The 27298-nt window shown below is 33.9% G+C and overlaps 1 protein-coding gene and 1 long non-coding RNA gene across 2 annotated transcripts; one reads left to right on the forward strand and one right to left on the reverse strand.

The window, feature by feature from the left end:
- On the forward strand, positions 1-2063 carry LOC110104672. The gene is made up of 3 exons (XR_002304066.2): positions 1-141; positions 216-281; positions 1885-2063. It is a non-coding gene; the product is annotated as an uncharacterized LOC110104672 (long non-coding RNA).
- Positions 2064-4676: 2613 nt separating this feature from the next.
- Positions 4677-21875, reverse strand: LOC110104669 (pentatricopeptide repeat-containing protein At5g65560). Its single transcript, XM_020833876.2, has 3 exons — positions 18620-21875; positions 18205-18284; positions 4677-5419 (listed from the first exon to the last, which is right to left on the reverse strand). Exon 1 carries the CDS (start codon positions 21722-21724, stop codon positions 18992-18994), a length of 2733 nt encoding a protein of 910 aa, XP_020689535.2. The 5' UTR covers positions 21725-21875; the 3' UTR covers positions 4677-5419; positions 18205-18284; positions 18620-18991.
- Between the last annotated feature and the right edge of the window lie 5423 nt (positions 21876-27298).

The following is a 27298-nucleotide window of genomic DNA, read 5'->3' on the forward strand; positions in this document are numbered from 1 at the left end:
TTATTCTCCTCCTGTGATCTAAGGCTTGATGATGGACCTCCACTCAACGGTCGTGATGGATGGATTAGGTCAGGGTGGATGAACCACTTTGATGTTGCTGGTTGTTCATAACATGTACTTGGGCTCCTCCTTCCAGCTTCAGTTAAGGCTTTGATTTGCTCCCTTTCCTCTCTCAACTCTTTCACTCTCTCAAGCTGTCTGAATCTCTCTTGCAGGAGTGCAATGGAGGAATGGTGAGCTGAAGCTTCGCTGTTTTTCTTCCCCATCAGAACTCAAACCAGGTGACTCAGTCTTTCCTTCCAAGTTGCAGTATTTATATGAAGTAAGCTTTGTCTTTTTGCATTTATATTATATGATTATATGCCGCATTAATTCATCAAAGATGATGTAAAGGGTAGAAGGGAATCAGTAGTGTGTGTGTAAAATCCAAGAGAGTAATGGCTCTTGCAAGCAATCTAAGGAGATGGGTTGGTGGGTGGACTTATTTTAAGGGATGAAGATTGAGGCGATGGATTAAAAAGTCCAAAAGGGAGTTTGTAGCTTTGTATTTGGATGGGGGCTAAGGGAGAATAAATGGTTGTGTGATGGTTTTTGTCGCCTCGCCCTTTGATTTTGAGGAGAGAAGTGCTTTTATAGCTTCTAATGAGAATTGTCCCATTTTTCTTTTATTCTTCTTTTTGTTGGTTCATGCTTTTAATATTTCTGATTTCTTTGTTATATGGCTAGGTGTTTATAGGGTTTTAGTTAGATTTTAGCTACATATTGGTTTCAGAGTGTTTGTTCTTATTCCTATCATGGTTTGAAGGGCCCATCCTTCCTTTGTGTTCTTTCTCTCACTACCTTTTTTGTGGGTTGTAGATGTACCATAGGGAGAGAATGAATTTTGGGATTGATGCTGATATTTTTAAGAAAAAAACTATTTTGAATAACTTTTTTTTGCTACTTTATTTTTTAGACAGCGGTCACAATTTCATCTAGCTATCGTTTTATATCTACTTTCTTACTGCTTTTTAATTACTTATATGGTGAAAAGCTGCATTCTATAATCATCATAGTAATGAAATTGCTTTCTCCACAATAATTTTACAAATTAATTTTATAAAATAATATAACCATCCCAAACATATCATATATTTTCGATACAACAACAACAATATCAAGCCTTTGTCCCACTATGTGGGGTTGGCTAGATGAATTATTTTTCTCCATTGTGTTCTGTTAAAAGTCAAATTCTCGTTTAAATCTAATAAAGAAAGATCATTTCTAATATTTTATAACCAAGTCTTTTTAGGTCTACCACCACCTTTCTTAACATAAGTCAAATCTAATACCTCTACTTTTCTAATATTTTTCTCCATTGTGTTCTGTTAAAAGTCAAATTCTTTTTTAAATCTAATAAAGAAAGATCATTTCTAATATTTTATAACCAAGTCCTTTTAGATCCACCTCTACCTTTCTTAACAGAAGTCAAATCTAATACCTCTACTTTCCTAACATGGTCATCGAAAGGCCGCTGTTTTATATGACCAAACCATCTAAGGCGACTCTCTCTAATCTTATCTTCCACTGACGGTATTCCAACCTTTTCACGTATATGCTCATTTTGTATCCTATCCCTAAAGGTAAAACCACTCATCCACCTGAGCATCATCATCTCTGCAACACTTAACTTAGTATTATATTTCTCTTTGAATGTAGATAAATTTTGATTGATTAATCATAAGTATAATAATTATGAAATATATTTTGACTAAATTTTGATTAATTATCTTTGCTTAAATATTTATTATATATATATAATGACATTGATGTGACTTTGAGTTTATTACTATTATTATTTCTCTTGGTTCTTACAAGGCATTTAATTTCTCTTTTGTCCTCTAGCTATTTGGAAGGAATGACATGCTTTTCTCTGAACTCTTTATTCCCTGGCTCATTTCCTAAATTGATGCCCTCTGACCCACACTTTGGAGCCTATATTGTGAGATCTATTGATCTGTTTTTTTGGGACAGAATTATGATGTAAGTACTATACTTTTAATAGCAACCATTTTCTTTGTGAATGTTTAGCTGTTAATTCATTCACATAAATATACTACCATCTTTGAGTTGGAAAAAAAAAAGGCTAAATATATCTTAATAAAAAAAATTATCATATTAAATTTTAAAATCTGTAAAGTATATATTTTGATTGATTTTTTTATATATTATACTTGTTTTAAAATAAATTCAATAATGTTTATTTCAAGCCAAAATTTGTTCAAGATATTTTGCTCAAAATCTATCTTTTTTACATTGAATTTACTTGGGGGTCGAATTGAGTTGAGGCCCTGGTTAATCAAGCCAAATTCATTTAATTTATATTGAGATTGAACTCAAGCTCGAGTCTGGCCTAAATGAAAATATAAGGATTGAGCCCAATTCAAATTGATTCGTTTTGGAGTTTGTTTGTTTTTTTTTTTTTTTTTTTTGAATTTAGATTAGGTTAATATAATTGTTTGTGTTAATTAATATTGATTGAACTTGCTCTATAAGAAGACGAATTGAGTTGAGCCAAATTTGAGTTCGAGCTGATGTAATATATGAACTCGATTTGAAGTTCGAATATGAAATTGTGGTTCGATAAGTTAGACTCTTGTCCTTATGAGCCCACTTGGCTCATTCACCCTAAATTTATATCTCTATTAATGATATTTTAAGAACATACGAGCTCTTATTCCAAATCACTAATTGCCTTCCATAAGTATGTTATTTGCAAGGACCCAACTTTGAATTAAAAGTTTTGAAGTTTATATTAAGGCTTCGTTTGGGACGGCTTTCTTTATGCTTCTTAAAGCAGATTTATAATACAAAATAAAAAAAATTTGTACTAGAAAGCTGCTTTAAAAAGTAGAAAGAAAGCCATCCCAAACGAAGCCTAATTTTTTTTTTTGCAATATTTGGAGTTTTACTATGGCTGATTAGCTGTTTGAATCACATCAATATCGATTTCAAACTTTTTTTTTTTTTTTTTGAAAAGTGCTTTCAAACTATTTTACAAAGCTATTTTTACAGTTCATAAGTACTCTGTCAATGCTGCACGTGCAGTCAAACATGTAAAGATGCATTAACTTGTCCTATATTGGGCTTCAACAATACATCTTATAGAAGAGTATATTTGTTATTTGCTTGCGTTATATTTGGTGGTAAGAATGATTCAATTTTCGAGTAGGTTCAATATTTGCTATATAAATGGTATGGAACATATAAAAAGTTGGCTCATATTGGTTTGTGGTTGAATTGATTTGATTTTGAGTTACTTTGATAAAATTTGTTTGATTTTGGGATTATTTGAATTTGAATTTATCTTGTTTATGATTCACTTGAGATTGTTATAATTTTTTATAAATATAGCTACAAAATTACTGTAGAAAAAATAATTTAAAATATAATTTTCATCATAGAAACTTTTTAAAAATAATAATCAAATAAAATTGTGATTGCCACTTAAGTTTCATTAGGAATAACTTTATTATTGCTTTGTAAAATTGTTATAGAAAAAGTACTTTTTAAACCTATTATAGAAAACAACTCACTAACACATTTTTTTTTCGAAAGAAAGCAGTGAAAGAATAATGACCAAATAGTAATTGTGATTGCGGGCTAAAAAGCAAAGCAATAAGAAAGCTGCTTCAAATGAAGCCTTAGGCTTCGTTTGGGACGGCTTTTTCTCTGCTTCGCAAAGCAGCTTTCTAATATAAAATGAAAAAATTTTGTACTAGAAAGTTGATTTTTTAAAAACCAGAAAGAAAGCCCTTCCAAATGAAACCTTAATAGGCAAAATTTTCTCATTTTTTTTATTTGAGGAGCAATGAACTCCCAATGAATTCCTTTTTAGCCCTTAAAATAAGCCTCCTAAATGATCAATGATTAACTTATTTAACTTGGCAGAAACCAAAATAAGCCCATCTTAACATCACAAAATTTCAATCTAATGAAAAGCTTAATTTATATCAAATCAAACCACCTATAACTAATACAGCTTCCCAAAATAATCAAACAAGATAGCCAAAGTTCTGCTGATAAGAACTCATTTGTGCATACAAATTCAAAAGCCAAACCAGACCATTTGGGGCTTATTGATAGCCAACTAGTACAACAACAAAAAAATTTTATACCACTACGTGGGATCTACTACATTAATTCTTTTTCTCCATTGTGTCATGTTAACAGTTAAATTCTCATCTAAATTTAAAAAAGAAAGATAATTTCTAATATTTTTAAACAAGTCTTTTTAAATCTACCTCTACCTTTTTTTCCTAATCGGGTCATCAAAAGGCTGCCGTTTTATGCGACCAAATCATCTAAAGTGACTCTCTCTAATCTTATCTTCTACTGGAGCTACTCCAACATTTTCACGTATATGTTTATTTTGTATCCTGTCTTTAAGAGTAAAGCCACTTATCCACCTGAACATCCTCATCTCTGCAACACTTAATATTATGTCAACTATTACAACACAACAAAAATTCTGTCACAGACAAGGTCTTTTATAAAACAATTTCTTTGGGAATTGCATATTATCAAACCAAAACACAAGCATTTTAGTTAATTTTTTCTATAAAATATCAACAATCAAGCCATATATTCACACAATCAGCTAAAAATCATATATTTTGCATGTCAAGAGTCAGATATATGGAAGGCAAAATCAGCCATTATTAAATTATGAAATTATTTAATAATAAATTTCACTTACAATCAATGATAAAAATATATAAATAAATTAAAATTAGCTGAATATATGAAAGCATAATACACGTGCTAAGAACTATATCATCAAAACAATAGATTAGGAGATCTTGTTAACTTATCTGTGGCAAATCTATTCTTAGCATCATGAGGTCCAGGGCTAAAAGAATCAGGGAAGACTAAAGTTTAGTTTGGGCGGCTTTCTTGCTGCTTCTTAAGGCAGCTTTTTGGTATAAAAAATTTAATTTTGTACTAAAAAACTACTTCAGGAATCAATGAGAAAGCCGTGTTTTTACTTTTTTTAAAAAAATTTAACTTAAAAACTAGTTCAATAAGCAGTAAGAAAGCCGTCTCAAATGTAGCCTAAAACTGCATTTTTTTTCCTTCCTGATAAAATTTGCAGCAGAATATTCTGGTGTAAAATATATCAGGATAATTTTTAAATTTTACTACGTGTCTAAAAAAGGTAAGTGATTTATTAACATCCTAATTTTTAAATACAAAAATCCTGATTTTTAGGCATATGGTAGGATTTTAAAGTTACCCTGATGCATTTTGGTGGCAGAATATCCCAGAAGAAAATTTTCTTACCTTTTCCTCCATCCTCAGTCCTCAGACTCAAAATATTCACGATAACTGCAAAATAGCTTTCCTGAAGGCTGCAAGCTTATCTTTGTCCTCGGAATTCCTGCAAAATTGAGCCCAGTATTTAATGCGAGACCATTAGAATGACAGAATTCATATCAGATATCATAATCAGAATGAATAATACTATAAATTTTGTTGGTTGATTACAGGAGAGTTGTTTGTTAAGTGAGAAATTATTCTGTGCGGATGCTGGATGCAACTCTACGTCCAGATGCCGCGGTACCGAGCAATACAAAGCTACAGTACAATAAAAGGGTGACGTGGTGCATTTTATTGGTCTATGGACGACGTTCGATATCCGCACAAAATATTTTTTTCTTAGAGATGAATTATATTTAATGAATCTGAACTTATTTCCAGTGGAATTTGAAAAGGGGGACATTTTGCATGGGCAACCATGCAGCAAGAAATTATTGGGAAGCATAGGGGATAGCAGTGGCCTTAAATTTGCCAATATTATTTAGGTAGAAAGTCTTCACATTTGGCATTATATTTTCTTACATATACAATAATGCTCATAAGAGATGTTCAAGTTGGTTCAGTGCAAGTGAGCCACAAAACATACAGCAAACTGATTAGATCAGTTTGGCCGATTCGAATAAAAATGGGATTGAAAGAAACATCTTAGCAGATTCAACACTCAGTTTGGATGATTTCCATTCCTTCTTGAACCAAAGATGTAGATATATAATTCGTACCCCGAGGCATTCAGTAAATTTTAGCTTTCAGCAAGTAAGATATGGAAAACCTTTTCATGCAGAGTAACGTAAGATGAAGTAAAAAAAAAAAATGCTATATATAGCTGTGTACTTGGTACACAGTGAGTACATAATTTAGATCTACATCTGACTAATAATATCTCTAGAGAAGAACAAAGTTAGTTGGACCTATAGGAAACTGTTAAGATTTAGAAGCAACATAGGAATATTTAGCACAATAGGTCTAGAATTTTGCATGTTCAGACTATCATTTGCAGTGATGCACAGTTAGACCAGTCCATTGGGCCAGTCCGACTGGACCGGCCTACGCAAATAGAGGCGGATTTCTCCGCCTCCTATACGCGCCGAACGCACGCATGAATGTAGGAACTGTTTAGAGATTTTCTTTTGAATTATATGCATTAAATAGTTTGTTTTCCTAGGGTTAGGGCATCTTGAATTTAGCTGAAATTTGAGATCTCTTAGGTTTAGGTTTCCTTTGGGCTCTAGCGGCATCTAGAGATTTGGGAGAGATCGATCCTCCTCTCGAATAGAGGATCAATTGTATCTTGCTATTTTCCGCTTCCCTTTCATCAAATAATACAAATTACCTACTGTTTTTTGTGATTTTGTGCAGATCTTTGTGAAGAATTCTCGCTATTTTCTGAAGATTGATAGGAAATAATTGAGATCTACAAGTGTTTCCGATCATGCACCTTTATGGGTTTTTATGTGCCATATAAGAATCTCATAGGCTTCATTTGGGGGTGATGCAACTTTTGTAAAAATGGTTATAAAATTGTTATGGAAAAAATAAAATTTTGAAAGTTGTATGATTATTATAAATATTTCTATTTCACAAAAATTGGACTAGCTTTTTTACAACTATTATCCTCTGGTAAATCTAATTGTAAAAATAGTTTTCTTCAACAAAAAATTCTAAAAAATAAGAGGCAATATTCAAATGAAAGTGTGACAATTATACCAAAAAAAGGATGAAAAAGTTGCCCCAAATAGACCGACAGGCAACCCACATTTTGAAGATTTTTAACTCATCTCAAAGAAAAGCCAAGTATAATTAGATTAAGAAAGATCACAGGAATACCAAAATCAATTGTTATATAAATGTTAAAAAATTTGCAAATATTGAGTATAATATATTGCAGCCTCACTGAGGTCTTAAAAGCTACACTGGAGAGACCTTTTGATATGGACATCTGATGGTGGACGTTAATCAAAGGAAGAGACGAAGATCAACGGCCGAGATCCCTCCATTTTATCTTAGTTTATTAATTATATTTTTGATTTAATTATGCATTTTTCATTTTTGCCCTTACTTAATGGTCTTTTCTTATATAAGCCCACGGGGCAAAGTTGTCTTTTAGTTTCTTTTAAGGCCTATATATAGAGGTTCTTGCTCTTGTATTAGACGATGATAGAGTTTTAATAAAAAAATTATTCTGCACTTTTGTTTCTTATGAGGACTTTAGTGAGATCCATCTGGGAGGAAATCGTAGCATCCATCAGCCGCAGGATGGGTTCGGGCTCGTGGCTTGAAGTCCCTTGGCAAAGACAACGTATCACCCATCAGCCGCAGGAAGCGTCTGGGCTCACGGTTTTATCTTTCTTTCCCTGAACTCCTTTTCTCCTTCTCCTTTGATCGCCTACCATACCCCCTCAATAGCCGCCGGCCAAGCTTCCCTCTTCTCTCCTCCCACTCTCTAAACTGAACTCCACCACCACCTCCTAGTTGAAAACCCCGTCCCCTTCCCCACAACCCTCCCCTTCCTCACCGAAATCCACATCTCCTCCCTCTTCCCTTGCCTCCACACATTCAAATCTTGCATTCAAAACCTTCCAATTGGAGCCTTTCTTATTTTGAGAACAATTTAATTTCATATTCAAATAAATTTGAATTTTGAATTTGTTTCCTAAAATGAGAATCCCTATTTTAGGAAAGTTCCTAAATTCATGCCCATTTGAATTTTAAATAGGGTTGGAATTAAATCAATCCGTCATAATTTAAAATTATAATTCAACCAAGCATTAATTTCCCTCTCTTAAACCCCTCCCCCTCTTTGAAGCCGCCAGCCCCTCATCCATAAGTTTGAATTTCAAATTTAAATAGCCTTTTGATTACTTTCCTAAATTAGTCAATTGTTAATTTGGGAAGCTTCTTAAATTGAATTCAAATATATTTGAATTTCAAAAACCTTTCCGAATTAATAAATCCATTTAGGAAGCCCCTCCAATCCTTCCAAATCTAAAATTAATTTCAGATTTAATTCTCAATCCCAATTAATGTTTGATTCACATTCATTAAACTTAAACACCTCATCCTTCCCTCTCACTTGGCTGGCCCCTCTCTCCTCTCTATCCTAATGATTTCCTTCCTAATTAAAGGCCCCAATTAAGTTCTACATCACCTTTAGATAGGCAAGTGGTGTAGAATTCACGAGTGTTAACTACTTTTTTTCCCAAAATTGCAATAAATATATGGTAATCATTAAAGACTGTAATATTGCTTTAATGAATCTTCATAAACACCCGCTAAGCTTCCCATTGTTTCACATAATATGTACAAGTAATACTTTCATCAAAGGATCCAGCAGCTCAAATAATGTGCACGAAGCCCAAGGTGGGCCTATCTAGATAATGTTTGGGTTGATTCTAGATGAGAATGCAGACACTAAGAGAATTAAACATAATAAACAAGTAAAAGTAAATAAATCTAAGTAAATGTGACTTATACGTTGGATGCATATAAGTATATAACTGTTTATTGCAGTTAAAATAATATAAAATTCAGGAATATTTATTTAAAGCTCCATGCAATTTGATATTTTTATGAAAATAACAATAATTTCAAAATTTTTGTCAATGAGGCTAAAAGTTTACCCTTCTTTGCAAATAAAGACAAATAACCTTGGCATATGTAGGGTTTCTTGAAATCCGAATAGTACTACTATGGTTTATGTCAAGCCATGGCATTACTATTAGGAATTATCATTAAAATTGATATAATGTCATCGCATGTTTTCATAACAAATCAAAACAATAGTATTAAGGCTTCCTAACAAATCATAGTAGTACTGCCTAGTTTAAAAAAAAAATCAGAAGCTAGGTTAGTTTTCACTATTTGTAAAATATGTTAAATTGTTATACTTTACAACATTAAATAATATGAAGCCTTTATTCTACTACGTAGGGTCGGCTACATGAATCTTTTTTCTCCATTGTATCCTATTAAGATTCAAATTCTCATTTAAATTTAATAAACAAATGTCATTTATAAATCAAGTCTTTTTAGGTCTATATTTACCTTTCTTAATATAAACCGGCTCTAATACATCTACTCTCTTAACCGGAAGAAATTATTACATGCGGAGTCTGGATATAGCTCTGCAGTCAGACACCACTTAAATTTAGACACGTGGATTTCTATTTTTTTTTCTTACGACCCAATGCTCGACCCGATCTAGAGGTGAAAATTCTGAAATCGCGGTAGACCAAAAGTCCCCAAAGTTGCGGAGTCGGAACACTTTTCATCGTCGAACAAGGATTGCTCTCCTTTCCTTCTTCAGTCCTCATTTCAATTCAAGCGCTCTTCATCTTCGAACACGGATCAGTCTGCCATCTCCTTCAATTTCATCTTCAATGAAGGATCACTCTCTTCATCTTCTTTAGGCGTCATTCAGCAGTCATATTTGCAAGTCAGATTTAACTCTAGAGTGAGCTTTATTAAGGTGGCATTTTATCACTAGATTTGTTGAAGGCATTAATGGTGAAGCACTGAAGCTACATACTCTATTTGGACTTTCTCCAAAATATTTCTCGTTATTAACACTGCCGTTGCCAGGTCCTAAGTCCTGAATGAGAAAAGTGGAGGGTTGCGTTAGGTAGTCGACAGCCAGCGTAAAACTTGTCGAACAATAATGACATGAATCAGTGAGCTTTATTAAGGTGGCATTTTATCACTAGATTTGTTGAAGGCATTAATGGTGAAGCTACATACTCTATTCAAACTTTCTCCAAAATAATTTTTAGGTTTTAGGGTTTAGGTCATTCGCTTGTCGCTTGTTTGCAACTGCCACGAGCCTCCAACGAACGCCAAAAAAAAACACATTCTGCTTTTTTTTGTCCGTTATGAGCAATGCGACGATATTGGCGTCGCACTATTACAAACACGAAAAGGGCAGTCAGTTAGGCATACCGTTAGACACTTGAGGCCAATGAAAACCGGCGTTCGACTAGAGATTATTAAAGTGTATTATTCAACTATTTATATTTGAATGCTGGAAAGAGGCATGCTTTATACAATAACTACATAAAACTTTATCTAAAATTATAGATTTTGGAAGTTCAGAAATTCTCTTAATTGTACAAATATTGTGGCATGCTTAATTATATATTTTTTCCTCTTTTTAATACTTTTTGCACTTTTAAATAGCGTGTGTGCAAGGTGAATTTTTTTTTAATTTATGTTTGTTCCTTATACACATACTATGTATTGCATGTGAAAAGCTTGGATACAACGATATCAATGGTTTATGTGGAGTTTTTGTTCATTTTTTATGCTTTTAAATTGTACATAATTGTGTACAGGAGAATTTTTTTTTTAAATTGTGATTTTTCCTTATACGCATACAGTGTATTGCATGTGAAAAGCTTAGATACAACAATATCAATGATTTAGGTGGCTTTTTATTCATTTTGATGCTTTTTTCACTAATACACAGTGTTTGTACCAGAAATTTTTTTTGAATTGTGATTTTCTCTTATACATACACTGTGTATTAATATGAAATTAGATACAAAGACATCAATTATTTATGTGACGTTTTTGTTAATTTTGATATTTTTTAAACTTGTACAGGGGGACTTTCTATGAATTATGATTTTTCCTTATATACACTGTGTATTGCATGTGAAAAGCCTAGATACAATGATATCAATGGTTTATGTTATGTGATATTTTTGTTCATTTTTATACTTTTTAAACTTGCACACTGTGCGTGTACAAAGAAATTTTTTTTTTTAATTATGATTTTTTCTTATACACACATTTTTTTGAATTATGTGGTGTTTTTGTTCATTTTGATATAAGGAAAAAACCAAAATTCAAAAATATTTCCCTTGTACACACATTGCATGCTAGTGCAAAAAATATTAAAAAGAGAAAAAAACACATAATTAAGCTTGCCACAACATTTGTACAATTGAGAAAAACCCTGAACTTCCAAAAATTATCATTTTACAAAATGTTTTACATAGTTGCTGTTCTAAAGCATGATTGTTCGTGGCATTTAACATATAAATAATTGAAGAATACACCATAAACCCTAATAACTATACATTAACACGAAATACAGTAAAACTTGAGAGGAGTTTAAAATTTACCGATAAGAAGTTTGAATCTACAGCACCTCCAACCAAATTGATTTCATTTAAACCAATCTTGCAATCTACGTATGATCCTGTAAACTCTTCATGGTTGGCTGCAGCTTGTTTCTTTACCGATAAGAAGTTCGAATCTACAGCACCTCCAACCAAATTTATTTCATTTCAACCAATCTTGCAATCTACGTATGATCTTGTAAACTCTTCATGGTTGGCTGCAGCTTGTTTCTTTACCGATAAGAAGTTCATGCGGAGTCTGGATATAGCTCTGCAGTCAGACACCACTTAAATTTAGACACGTGGATTTCTATTTTTTTTTCTTACGACCCAATGCTCGACCCGATCTAGAGGTGAAAATTCTGAAATCGCGGTAGACCAAAAGTCCCCAAAGTTGCGGAGTCGGAACACTTTTCATCGTCGAACAAGGATTGCTCTCCTTTCCTTCTTCAGTCCTCATTTCAATTCAAGCGCTCTTCATCTTCGAACACGGATCAGTCTGCCATCTCCTTCAATTTCATCTTCAATGAAGGATCGCTCTCTTCATCCTCTTTAGGTGTCATTCAGCAGTCATATTCGCAAGTCAGATTTAACTCTAGAGTGAGCTTTATTAAGGTGGCATTTTATCACTAGATTTGTTGAAGGCATTAATGGTGAAGCTACATACTCTATTCAAACTTTCTCCAAAATAATTTTTAGGTTTTAGGGTTTAGGTCATTCGCTTGTCGCTTGTTTGCAACTGCCACGAGCCTCCAACGAACGCCAAAAAAAAACACATTCTGCTTTTTTTTGTCCGTTATGAGCAATGCGACGATATTGGCGTCGCACTATTACAAACACGAAAAGGGCAGTCAGTTAGGCATACCGTTAGACACTTGAGGCCAATGAAAACCGGCGTTCGACTAGAGATTGTTAAAGTGTATTATTCAACTATTTATATTTGAATGCTGGAAAGAGGCATGCTTTATACAATAACTACATAAAACTTTATCTAAAATTATAGATTTTGGAAGTTCAGAAATTCTCTCAGTTGTACAAATATTGTGGCATGCTTAATTATATATTTTTTCCTCTTTTTAATACTTTTTGCACTTTTAAATAGCGTGTGTGCAAGGGGAATTTTTTTTGAATTTATGTTTGTTCCTTATACACATACTATGTATTGCACGTGAAAAGCTTGGATACAACGATATCAATGGTTTATGTGGTGTTTTTGTTCATTTTTTATGCTTTTAAATTGTACATAATGTGTGTACAGGAGATTTTTTTTTTAAATTGTGATTTTTCCTTATACACATATAGTGTATTGAATGTGAAAAGCTTTAGATAGAACAATATCAATGATTTATGTGGCTTTTTATTCATTTTGATGCTTTTTCCACTAATACACAGTGTTTGTACAAGAAATTTTTTTTTAATTGTGATTTTTTCTTATACATACGCTGTATTGATATGAAATTAGATACAAAGATATCAATTATTTATGTGACGTTTTTGTTAATTTTGATAGGGGGACTTTTTTTGAATTATGATTTTTCCTTATATACAGTGTATTGCATGTGAAAAGCCTAGATACAATGATATCAATGGTTTATGTTATGTGATATTTTTGTTCATTTTGATACTTTTTAAACTTGCACAGTGCGTGTACAAAGAAATTTTTTTTTTAATTATGATTTTTTCTTATACACACATTTTTTTTTAATTATGTGGTGTTTTTGTTCATTTTGATATAAGGAAAAAAACAAAATTCAAAAATATTTCCCTTGTACACACATTGCATGCTAGTGCAAAAAATATTAAAAAGAGTAAAAAAACACATAATTAAGTATGCCACAATATTTATACAATTGAGAAAAACCCTTAACTTCCAAAAATTATCATTTTACAAAATGTTTTACATAGTTGCTGTTCTAAAGCATGATTGTTCGTGTCATTCAATATAAATAATTGAATAATACACCATAAACCCTAAAAACTATACATTAACATGAAATACAGTAAAACTTGAGAGGAGTTTAAAATTTACCGATAAGAAGTTCGAATCTACAGCACCTCCAACCAAATTGATTTCATTTCAACCAATCATGCAATCTACGAATGATCTTGTAAACTCTTCATGGTTGGCTGCAGCTTGTTTCTTTACCGATAAGAAGTTCAAATCTACAGCACCTCCAACCAAATTGATTTCATTTCAACCAATCTTGCAATCTACGTACGATCCTATAAACTCTTCATGGTTGGCTACAGTCTTGTTTTCAAGTCTTCCTGAATGTTTGCATATCGCCTTTCAGTCTCCATGTCCTATGAACATGTCAACTCCTTGGAGAATGCAACGTCCTCCAAACCAGTTTCCATCTTCATTGTCTGTTTCTCGTTTTTATTTCTCAACAATTACCAAAATTTTTATTCTGCTAAAACCCTAAATATTTAGGAGCTTTCATGGGTTTCTTTCTTAAAAATGTAAAAGCGAGTGTCAAATTAAAAATCGCATGACTGGACTAGGTCAGGTCATCGTATTGTATGAATAATTGAATATATATGTGTGTGTGTGTGTCTAAATTTAATTGGTGCCCGGATGCAGAGCTACGTCCAGAGTCTGCACATAACAATTTCTTCCTAACTTGGTCATCCAAAGGCTGACGTTTTATGTGACTAAACCATCAGGCAACTCTCTCTAATCTTATCTATCATTGGAGCTACTCCAACCTTTTCACATATATACTCATTTCGCATTCTCTCTCTAAGTGTTAAGCCATTCATCCACCTGAACATCCTCATATCTGCAATAGTCGACATAATTTTATGCTTCTCTTTTAATGACAACATTCTGAGCCACAAAGCATTGAAGGTCTCACCATCATTTTATAAATTTTCCCCTAAGTTTGAGGGATACTTTTCTATCACACAATAAGCATGAAGCATTCCTCCACTTCAACATTCAACTTGAATTCTACTAATAATATGCCCATCTATTTCATCATCATTTTGAAAAACAAAACTAACATATCTAAAACGTGTACTCTTTTTAATGACTTAATCACCCAAAGTCACAATATCCCTACTAGATTTATTACTAATAAAATAATACTCAATGTATTTTGTTTTAGATCTACTCAAACGAAAATGTTTAGACTCTAAGGTTGATCTCCATAATTTAAGTTTTCCTTCAACTCCCTCTCTAGTCTTATCAAGAAGAAGAATATCATCAACCAAAAGCATAAACTAAGGTACATCCTCTTGTAAATGTCCAGTAAGAACATCCATGAATAGAGCAAAAAGATATGGCCTTAAAGTTGATCCTTGATGTAATCCTCCTCCAACAACAACATCAAGCCTTTATCCCATTATGTCCTGTGAAGAGTCAAATTCTCATTTAACTCTAATAAAGAAAGATCATTTCTAATATTTTCTAACAAAGTCTTTTTAGGTCTACCTCTATATTTCTTAACATAGGCCAAATCTAACACATCTACTCTCCTTATCTGACATTTTTTTTAGTCTTCAAAATAATATTAAATAGTTTAGTGAGCCAAGATATACTTTATTTGCAAAATTTTGAATAGAGTCCTTTTAAAAAAAAATTAAGTAAATAACAAGTAGTCTAAATTTATTTGCAGCCCCAAGATAAAGACCAGGCCTATACCAAAAAAACTAGCTATAACCAACCTATGAATGGTTTATTCCATATAAATATTCAACATTCATTGCATCATGAAATCTTTAAAAGTTTCTAGAAGCCAATCCAATAGTCTCACACTCTGAGAGACTATTGATTCATTCGCATAGTTTATAGAAGGATATTTTATTCATAGAAAGTTTCAAGTTCAACAAGCATACCTGAATAAAATATGGAAAACTTAATTTCAAGAATTATGCATAAATTTAAATTGAGTTTGAACAATAATCATATTTGAATTTAAACTGCCCTTGTTGGACTCAAGGCCAGATAATAAAGATTAAATGTTGATGTTAGGTTGACATTCAATTATTAAACTTCTGCCAAAATCAACAAATGGGTGTTGGTCAATTTTAGAAGATGATTATATAAGATGGATTGTAGGAGTATTGCCTATTGATGATAAAGATAATGAAAAATAGAATTAAATAATTTGTGCATATACAATGAAAGATGAAAGATGCTTCAATATGATATACCAACAAATTTGTGATATTATTAGGCATGAAAAAGAATATAACAAAAATAATATGATTAAAAGTTGCATGAAAAGATTTGTGCATAGTATAATTAAAATTTAATGGAATACTCAATATCAATAAATGGAGAATAGGGATTCATAAAGCTAGCCCCAAGTATCTAGTATAAATCTATAAAGATAATTTGTTGAATTCAAGATATTTTGTTGAACTTATATTTCCTTAGGAGAAACATTTTTATTTATTATTTTGTCCATGACAGTCATTTAATCCTTAATATACTGAGTTGATAGTATTATAGGTCATTTTGATTAAGTTGTTGTCTTGTTGATGATTAAACCTATAAATACACTTCATACCGTATGTTCACACTTGAGCATTTTGAAGTGGATTTATATCGTGACGATACATAAAACAATAAGATGTTGTCCATCATACTATTCCAACTTTTCCAAATCTTTTATGTTAGTCTTCACATGTTTAAATTTATTTTTAGTTTGTGATAGAAGAATTAAACTTTTCATCGACAAAAACAACATCAAATTTATCCCAATGTATGAAGACGGATTTATGAATTCTGATTCTTCATTAATTCTTGTTGTGTACTACATGAGATGTCAAATATATTTTTCTTAAATCATTTTGAAAAACTTCTATCCATGGTGGTTTTTGTTCATCCTTGTCCTCTCAATTTTCAAACAATTTTGTTTACTTAATCTGACTATCATGGATATAAAATTTACCCTCCATTCTACATGTCCAAACAAAAGAAGATTATAGATTTTGTTTGGGACGGCTTATGCTTTAATACTTTTGTTGTTGAAAGCACCTTTTCATCTATAGTTTCTATTATGTTTCCCCAAAAATAATTTTTTTCAAAGACAATTTTTTTAAAAATAGTAATAGTTGTCATACAAATAGAAAAATTACTTTTTGTTGGCAAATTTTCCTACCACAAGGGGTATTAGAAATTTATCTCAAATAGAATATATTTTTCACTACCTTATTGTCAATAGGTGCTAATATAAGTGGGTCTCTATCTTATCTTCCTTGCTTTACCACACATACAATCTGACCTTTCCGTTTTCAGCACATTCAAATTGACTATTAATGACTTTTATGTCGCCTAAAACTCAAAGCCACATAAAAGCCTAGCCTAATTTTAATTTTATAAAATTTAGTATTTTGTATTTCAACTCTTCGTAATATTCTCTTACTGCATTCATTTTAACCATTCAACCTCAACTCTGGAAATCATATCACTGTCTATATTATTATAATTTTATATAGTCTATTCAAGTATTTAAACGATCACACCTAAATATCTCTTGATCTTAAAACAATGTTAATTGATAACTATCAATATCATTCTCATTAAAATTACATATAATACACATAAATTTTATTCTACTAATCCTAAATCCCATATTTTCTAAACATTTTCTCATTATTCTTACTTTCCACTTAAATCAAATAAGCTTACATCAATTAGAACTATGACACACCAAGGTATCTCATTTTAAGTATAGTTTATAACCAACTCCATATCATATAAAAAAAAGAACTTATTATTAATCCCTGATGTGATCTATTAATGATGAAGAACTTTATGATCACTCTACAAATACTTCTAAAACTAGGCAATGCATCATTCATATAGTTAATAACTATAAGTAATTGTTCTGCAAATATAGTTCAGTCATCATCTAAAATGATTTATAAAATTTGTCCTCCAACGCCATAAGGTTGATTTCAAAGCATAACGGCCACTTTGCTCCAAACAGAATAGATTGATACTTTCTTGTAGTTCCTTCAACTAGCTTGTACTTCCGTGTTGCAAAAGGACAAGATGCACAAGTGTTCGTCCTTTTAGGAGGGTCAGAGTGGCCTGCATGTTTAAATCCTACATCATGGTGAATAAAGTAATTCCAGTTTTGACTTATCCCAAAACTATTTGGGCTAACTTTATGATTCCTCACTCCCATTTAGTCTTGTATTGTACTAAATGAGATGCTAAGCATAGTCTAGGAAAATCTTTTCAGAACTCCAGTCAATGTTAGCTTAGCCTAAGATTAAGACATGAAATTCATCTTCCTTAGCCTAACTGGAGATTTACCGAAGATACAGCTTTAGAGACAGTAGATAGTGAAACATGTTCATGCAGAGAAGGGAATGGAGGGAATTGATACAGTTAGACCTTAGGAGGATACATCATTCATGAAGTAGATCATTCTCACTCAAGAGAAATAGCATGCAAAGTGAAAGCCTGTTATAATTCTCACAGGTAGACATGCAAACATTTTTTTATCATGGACACAAGAAAGCTACTTTAATCATAGTTGATGTAGGCTGTCACAAGTGCATGGAATAGTTCTACTCCTTTGAAACTTAAAACAAAATTTTAACCTATGCTGCAAAATATAGATCTTTCCAAACCAGTATCCATCAAGAGCATGGACTGGCAACATAAAGTTGTGCATCCACATGTTATTAACTTAGTAGATGTCCGATGGAACAAAAACAAATATATATATAAACCGCTATGAGTAATGAATATAATAAAGGACGGTACCTGAATAATAAGATGTATAGTTCCTTCACTAGGACTACTGACTTTCTTCAGACTTTCCACTTGAACTCGATGTATAGCCACTGCAAAAATGTAAAACATATAAATTAGCTCTGGACAACATCCTACGATAATATAATGCGCACAAGATAGCAGCCCAAAACATTTTATTAAAGTTAGTAGGCCCGGACTCGAATTTGACCCATGCAAGGGGACAAGAGGTAGGTTCACTGGGTCAAAAGTGGAGTAATTACTGTTTACCAATAACATGTAAAGTGAAAAGCTTATTATAATAATTACAACATGTTTAATAAATGCGGATTTCTAAATTATTTTTTGTAGAAAATCATTAAAATCAAGATACATGAAGCCCCCTAATATAACATTCACGGAAATTTAGATGTTTTAATCTATTTACCTCATCTAATTCAGGCGTCTGAGAACCACTGGATTAATTACCGGATCACCAATTTCCATTTTTTCATAAAACCAGTGGGTCAATCTGGATCGTTTCAGTTCAATGGCATCAACTGAAGCTAGAACCAGAACAATCGATCAACCAGATATCCATCAGTTCAGTCCATCTATTATAACAAAGAATTTTACCCAAGTCCCAATAAGATTATGAGTTGCATGCCGAGAGTTCTGTTCTTCTGGTCTTGAACATCCATATCCAATTTGCCTTAGAATCGTGAATTCCACCATTAAAGCAAAATGGAATTTTCCCTATAAAAATTTCTGTTACTTTGCACTTCCTCCACTTATGAGGAACTCAAAGCCAGACAAGTTTTCAGATCTTTAATGTATCAGCAACATGAATTCGGTCAGCATAGCTCTCTTCTTTAGAAAGTTCATTATCTAAAATAGCATAAGTGTGGAAAGAGGGGGGATGAGCCCTAGCTTCCATAACATGAAGAAGTTTCATGCAAAAATCTGATTTTCCTTCCTTCACCAGGCCATCAATGAGGACTGTCCACACAATCTCATCCGGATTCCACTCCTGCAGAAGCATGCCTTCAAATAGATGTTGAGCATCTTCAATCCGCTCCACTTTACAGAGAGCACAGATTAATGACTTGTAGCAAACCAGGTATGGTTCAAATCCACTTTCAGCCATTGTATTCAATATTTCTAAAGCATTATCCACCATCAATTGCTTAGAAAATACTAGCAACAAGGAATTAAATGTATCCTCATTTGGAAGAAAACCCTGGTTGATCATGCTTCTACTTAGCTCATTTGCCTCATACCACCTCCCTTCTCTACACAAACCACTAATCAAAATATTATAAATATCATCGTTAAGGTCACAACCGAATTCAACTAGCTTATTTAATAAGCTTGAAACAGTGTCGATTTCCATTTCTTTTTCTGCCAAACTGTAAGTATTGCTTGCATTTTCTGAAACTGCAATTTTTTGCTCCATTAGTTGGCGTTCATTCTGTAATCCTTTCCTTAGAACAGCATAGGTTCCATAATTTGCTCTACACCCAGCATCAACCATTCGCTTCATAAGTGAAAAAGCAAGATCCAGCCTACCTAACATAACATAGCCATCCATCAATGAAGTGAACGTTACACGATCAGGTGCTAACCCATTTTCTTCCAATCCTTCAAACATTTGCTCAGCCTCATTAATATTGCCTTCTCGTAGCAAGCCAGAAATTAGAACATTATAGGTGTGGAGATTGGGAGCACAACCCTGCTTCATCATTTCATCCATGATTTTGAGTCCACGAGAAGTAGAACCATTTCTGCAGAATCCATCTACCAAGGATGTGTATGTAACAACATTAGGCCACAGATTTCGCTCGAGCATTTGATTGAACAATTTCTCGGCTTCTGTGAGTCTATTTTCCTTTGAGAACCCATTAATCATAGTATTATAGGTCTGCACATTTGGATTGCAACCATTTCCCTCCATCCCCTCTACCAACAACAATGCAGCATCCAGCTTCTTGTTCTTACAATAACCATCAATAAGTGCAGTGTAAGTAATCTCATTCAGTCTCAGACCTAATTTCGGCATCTCCTGAAATGCCTTAGATGCCAAATCCAGCTTCCCTGCTTCGCAAAATCCATATATGAGTTCAGTATAAGTCCACTCATCAGGACTGCAGCCATTCTCCTTCATAAAATTCACCAATCGCATCGCATTACTCAAATTACCAGTTTTGCAATACCCATTAATGATTGTATTATATGTTATCTGGTTTGGTGACGGACCAAATTTAAGCATCTTATGTAAAACCACCATTGCTTTGTCAACTCTTTCCATTAAACAGTGTCCTTTGATTATTTCATTGCATGTTTGGGTATTTGGAAAGCAACCCAGCCTCTCCATCAAACTGAAAACCCTAGAAGAAGACTGAACCTTCCCCATTTCACATAGCCCATTGATCAACGCATTACATGTTGCTGTATTTGGTGCTAAACCATCCAAAACCATTTTATTGAACAACCCAATTGCCAATTCTATCATGTTTGATCTGCAAAGACCACTGATAAGCGCAGTATAAGTCTGAACATTTGGTCTGCATCCCCTCTTCTTCATATCTCCAATCAAATTGCTGGCCACTCCCACAAGCCCATCACAGCACAGTACTTTGATGGGTAGAGTATAGGTGTACACGGTCGGCATGATGCCTCTCTCCACCATCTCCTTCATCAAATTCAAAGCCTCATCCACCCTCCCTTCATCACACAACCCATTGATTAAAGTTGAGTAAGTCACAGAATTAGGCTCACAGCCCTTCTTCTGCATGTAGTAAAAAACCCTGAATGCAGAAAAAAGGTCTCCATTCCTGCAGTGCCCTAATATGATCGACGTGTAAGTGAATGTATCAGGCAGGAGATCACACTGAAAAACCCTGTTCAATATCACATTCGCCTCCTTCACCTTCCCATTCCTGCACAAAACATTGATCAGAGCATTGAAAGTTACAATTGACGGCTCCACACCACTTCCCAGCATCTGTTGGTAAATATCGACGGCAACGCCGATCAAATCCAGCTTACCCAACCGAATCAAAATCGTATTGTAGCAGAAAACATCGAGGGTGAAACCCTTCGCATCCAAATCCTTCAACACATCGATTGCACTAACAATTTCTTGTTCCGTCTCGCAAGACTTAATCATCAGGATCCTAAGCCTATGCGCAGGGACGAAGAGGCCGGCGAGAACGATGCGGTGGAGGATGGTGGCGTAGGAGTCGATAACGTGTTTGTGAGAATGCCTCTGAGAAAGGCAATAAAAAAAATCCAGTGCGCGGAGAGGATCGGGGTGGGAGCGGAGGATTTCGAGCGTTTGATGAGGTTGAAGAGAAAGGGCGAGGCGGGAGAGATCGGGGCTATGGCGCCATTGAGGGTCTGCGAGAATTCGGTTGATAGACAGCGACAGATCAGCGTCTATGAGAGACGAGAGAGGGCGAGGAAGGAGGAAGAGAACGGAGGGAGTTTGGAGTTGTAGTCGGAATTTGGGGAGGGGATGGAGAAGGGATAAGGGGATTGGAATTCTCGCCATTGAAGAAGACAAGTGGTTTCATCTCATTTGTCGGCGGGGGCGGCGGAGAAGGAGGCCGCCGTGGTGGAAGAGGGACTGGTTAGCAGAAGACCACGGCGGCGCGATTTGAGAGCATGTGGTTGAGCTTGGAGGACCAAAGGCCTCGTGGCGGCCTTCTTCCCATGAGCAATTGGGAACAAATATTATAAAAAAAAACAATCAAAATTCAATTATTTTCTTACTTTGCACATCATCATATATTTAAACAAATCGTAATATTTCATAAATGTTGCGCGTGGCAAAATTTGGCAAAATTGAAAATTCATTGAGGCAAAGATAAATTTTTTGCATTCTATTTTTTCATGAAGATCTAATACACATGTATAATAAAAAAGAATGAAATAATTATTAGAATTTTTATGTAACAAATTCATGAAGGGATAAAATCAGGCAGCCTGACCAAAATGAAATAATATACTATATAGGTATATTATAATTGTTGTGTCTTAAAATATTCGCGGCGGTAGAGAAATATAAAGTTTACGTTTTAGTTTTGTATGAAGATCCAGCACACAATCAGATAAGAGAGAGAATACAACATTTATAAGAGACATTTTAGATTTTTACGTGAAAAATCTTGAAAATGAGAAAACCATGGGGTCTGGCCCAGTTTGAATGAATCTACTAGTATTTGTAGTTTATTACAAATGAGGCCCTTCCTTAGAGGGAACGCCTTGGCTTGGTGCAATAAATATACATCATATAAAGTGCATTACATGGTGGAAATTAGAAGAATCAGAATTGATATGTTTGTTTGGTCAGCATGATCATAGTCGGCTGGCGATGGAGGTGGAAATATCGTATTCGGGTGACGGTGGTCGGAATAATCATAGTCAGCAGGCGACGGAGGTCAGAAAGATCGTTTATAGACGACAGAGGTCAGAAGGACTGTAGTGTGTGGGCGACGGAGGTCATAAAGACTGTTGTCTGGCAACGGAGGTCAGAAGTATAGCAGTCGGTGGACGACGGAGGTCGGAAAGACTGTAGTTGGGTGAGGGTGGTCGGAAGGATCATAGTCGGCGAGCGATAGATGTCAGAAAGATCATAGTCGGGTGAGGGTGGTCGGAAGGACCATAGTTGGCGAGCGACGGAGGTCGGAAAGACCATTGTCACGTGACAGAGGTTGGAAAGATCGTATTCGGATGATGTTGGTCAAAAGGACCATAATCGACCGGCGACGGAGGTCAGAAAGACCGTTGTTAAGTGATGGAGGTCAAAAGTCCGTAGTCGGTGGGCGATGGGGTTCGAAAGGATCATAGTAGGTGGGTGACAGAGGTCGGAAAGACCTTAGTCGGGGGATATAGAGTCATAAAGACTGTTGTCTGGGGATGGAGGTCTTAAGGACAGTAGTCGGAGGGTGACGAAGGTCAGAAGGACTATTGTCGTTTGGAAGTCCAAGAATAATTAGAAGTCGGTGGAAGTCCGGCATAAGTTAGCGATCAAGTGTAAGTCCAGTGTAAGTCGATAGCTGGGCAGAAGTCCGACGTAAGTAAGTGGTCGGGTAGAAATCCGGCCTAAGTCGGTGGCCAGGTAGAAATCAGGCATCATTCGGTGGTTCAGTAGAACTACAAAGTCAGTCAGTGGTCTGATAGAAGTCCGGGCGTCAGTTGGTGGCTTGGTAGAAGTACGGGCATCAGTTGATGGTTCAGTGAAAATTCGGGCATCAATTGGTGATCCGGCGGAAATCTGTGCAGTGGTTAAGAAGCTTGGTGCAAGAGAGAATCTCATATTCCATCTCGTCCTTCTCTTCCTTGCTTGGGGCCCCTTTTCATGAGAAGTGAGGGGTCTATTTATAGATTTTTAAGAGTGGCATAGCCAGTAAATAGGAGGAAAATCAAGGGTAAATTGGGAGTGGTTTGAATGGATGGCTTATGTCAATTCCCTTGATCTTAGACAATTTACTGGATATTTGAATGTCTTAATGATATAAGAATTTACTAATCTTGGGTTCGTTGGATTTTTCTCGTCGACCCGCTCGATATGAATATAAGCTGGTCATGTTTGGAAACTAATTGGTAATCCAAGTCATGGTTTGAACCTTCCAAATGTGCTTTGGGTCTTTGATTTGGACTCATTTGGGCTCAGATTGAGGAGAATTTGGTGTCATTGGGTTCATAATTTCGAGACGATCAATTCGACTAAAAGTTAGCTGAAATCGGAGTTTGGATGGTCTTAATTTTAATTTTGAAAGTTTCTAACTTGATTTTGCCTCAAGATTCGTGCCTGACCAAGATAATTTTTTATGATATATAAATAATAATATGTTCTTCCACCTCAGTTAGAAAATATGATATTGCAATGTATGTTATAAAATTTTATTTTTTTTGTGAATGTGAGATAGCACTGAAAATGCATATATTGGATGGTGTTAGTCAAGCGAGAATGATCAAATGATAATGGTTGGATGATGATAGTCAGGTAAGAATAAACAAATGATGGCGATCAGATAATGTTGAATGGATTGTGATGGTCAGGCAATAGTAGCCAAACGATAACAATTGAATAATGACAGTCAAATGATGACATTGAAGTGCTAGTAGACATATGCCTATTGTTAAGCAATGGTGGTGGATAACGCTGATCATCAGCTTGAATCATTAAGTAGGCTCCAAGAGTTCTTCTAATCTTTATTTTCTCTCTAAATTGAAGTCCAAGCCCCCTTTATGTGGATAAAGGTTGTCTATTTAAAATATTTAGGGAGTGACATTTTGAAAACTTCGCCCAAAATTCTATAACACTGCATCAAGCTGCTCATATTAAATCTTGGATCATATACCATTCATTTAGTATTTAAGTGTCTTAATAATCTTAGAGTCAACTGATCTTAGGCTTGTTGGATTCGACTTATCAAGCCACTCTATTTACAATCAGAAAACTTGACTCCTCAAGACGCTCAATTTGACTATAAAAATGCAAAAAAAAAATTAAGATTGTTTGTGTAAATAACCCAAAGAGGGGAGTTTGAACCGAACTGGTTCAACCAACTCGGCTCGCTTCATATTGCGCCCTATCAGGCAATTCCATGCCTTTTAAATTGGAAGTGGGGCTTAGGGCATGGGTGAACTAGAGAAGAGGGATGTGGCGAGAAATGCAAGGAGGGGTTCGTGACATAGCTTACAAACTGGAACTCGAGGAGATAGTCGATGACAGCAACCATGGCATGCACATTCCAACAAAAGAAAGAAGTGGTCTTGGTTGGCTGCTTCAAGGTTCAGTGGTTTTGTTATCATGGCGTTAGCAAGGTTAATGAAGAGGAAGTCAATGGAGGCAGAAAGTTAAACAACCTATCTTCTCTTCTTTTTATTTCTTACACCGCCATCATCTTCTTTCTTCTAAGGTTAGAAGCTTGAAAGATGTTATTATTTGATAGCTTGCAAGGAAGACTGAGAGCTAATTAATGGTTGAAGAGGAAACCACATGGATCTCCCATGAAAGTTTTCCTTCTTCCTCTTCTTCGTTATATGAGTGTAAGATTTGAATTTCCCTGTTTTTTGTTTTTACTTTAGAATAAGATAAATTTTATTTAGCATCTTATTATTTTATATTTAAAAACTTAATCATCTTGATCAACTCTTGAGTATGTTCCTCACAAGAGTTATTATTTGGTCTCCAAAGAATATATGAGATATAAGAGATTATATGCAAATAAATTATATAGTTAAATCAATTTAAGGTGCTGGTCATAAAGAATCTTAAAAAGGGTATTAAGGATTTCATAAGGTCATGGTCATTGATATTTGATATAGAAGTTATTAAATAACTCATTCACAATGGAAAGGGAGATGGTAGAATTATTAATTTCAAACATATGTTTTATTGAATGTTGTAATTATTTGATATTTTAATGTGCAATGCCTTAAATATATAATTGATTTAAATTCCTATGAATTAAGATTTTCTTTTGGATCACCACATGTTGGATTGAGAACATCAGCACATGCTTAAAAAGTGGGGCTCCTTATGGTCTACATCTGATAGGTGACTCTTTACTGAGTAAGGGATAAGCGTATCTTTCTTTCTTAGACGTCTAACCCTTGCTACTCATTGTATGTGAATAATGTGTATAATAAGATGTGATAATGCATTCACAGCATTGCATGTTAGTATTTTGACGTGATTTAATAGTTAGTGTTGTCATTTTTTATTATTGCACAATTTTCTAAATAGTTCACATACTTTATCCACATTGCTCTGAGTTATTATTGTTTATGAAAATCATAAATTTTTTAATACATATAACTGTGTTTAATTATGTTATAATATTTGTTAAACATCATTATTGAAGTACAATATGTATATAATACAAATTTGTGTGTTTGCTGCTTGTAAATGTCGATATTTAACCCTATTGGATATTGGTTAGTCGGACCAACGGGTCCTCGGAGTGACGGCTCTATAAGAAATTATTGGATTTCCCTGGGATTAGTGCTTATCTTTCCCAGTAGGATATTGTAGTAAACTGACTATAAATGTTTATATATAAATTAATATACAAAATAATAATAATAATAAATGATTAATGAATTCTTGGTAGTTGTATAAATATCACACGCTTGTAAGTGAATTAGTTTGCATTTGAATGCAATGATTATTAGTTTGGCAAATAAATTTTTTGTGAGTTATGCAAGCTTTCATAAATGAAATATGTATATTAAAAAAATATTTTAAAATAGATATTTGCTAAAATCATTTTTTACATTTGCTTTGAGGCAATCGTAGTAAAAAGTGGCCGACGACTTATAAGATATGACTAATGATCATGCATTGATATATCTCTTTTAGATATTGTTAGTCATATGTCAAATGATTTTATTAGTGGTGTAAAGGAGTTTATTAATTTCTTCATTCTCTCAAAGTGGCTTAACATTAAATAAGATCATATACTAATGTCATAGATATGATAAAAGTTTTTTGAATATGTGATTTCCACAAATAATTTCAAATTGAAGATGTACCAAATTAATAAACTATAAAGTTTTATAAAGCGATAGTAGAAATGTTGAGCCTACATAAAAATGTTGTAAAAGACATTTAAAATTATTACCAATTGCAAAAATGAACAATAAAATTGACTTCAATATTTTTCAATCTTGCCATAATGATAGGTATTTGCAATGCATATAATTACAAGATTAAGCCTATTCATAAGAGTCAATTACATAGCTTAACTCTTTCAATAGTTTTTTATTTATTTATTAGATATAAGACCAAGGCTTCATTTGGGAAGACTCTCTTTACTGTTTTTTAAAATAATTTTCTAATACAAATTACTTAAATTAAAAAATTTTATACTAAAAAATTAATTTAGAAAACAGGAAGAAAGCTGTCCCAAACAAGACGAATTATTGCATCCGGACACCTGACATCCGGACAATCAATCAGGATGCGCCACATCACTTAAATACATAAGGACCCTGTGTATTTTGCTGATGTGGCGCGTCTGGATTGATGTCCAGACGAATCCGGACACCGGACGCAATAATTTGCCCCCAAACAAAGCCTAAACTTAAACCATCACATTTCTTACCATTGAAA

This window comes from Dendrobium catenatum, unplaced genomic scaffold (genome assembly GCF_001605985.2).
Source record: "Dendrobium catenatum unplaced genomic scaffold, ASM160598v2 fragScaff_scaffold_72, whole genome shotgun sequence".
NCBI classification, from domain to species: Eukaryota; Viridiplantae; Streptophyta; class Magnoliopsida; order Asparagales; family Orchidaceae; genus Dendrobium; species Dendrobium catenatum.

Excerpts from the sequence above, each read along its gene's own strand:
- LOC110104669 (XM_020833876.2), bottom strand. The coding sequence starts at position 21,724 with ATGGCGAGAATTCCAATCCCCTTATCCCTTCTCCATCCCCTCCCCAAA.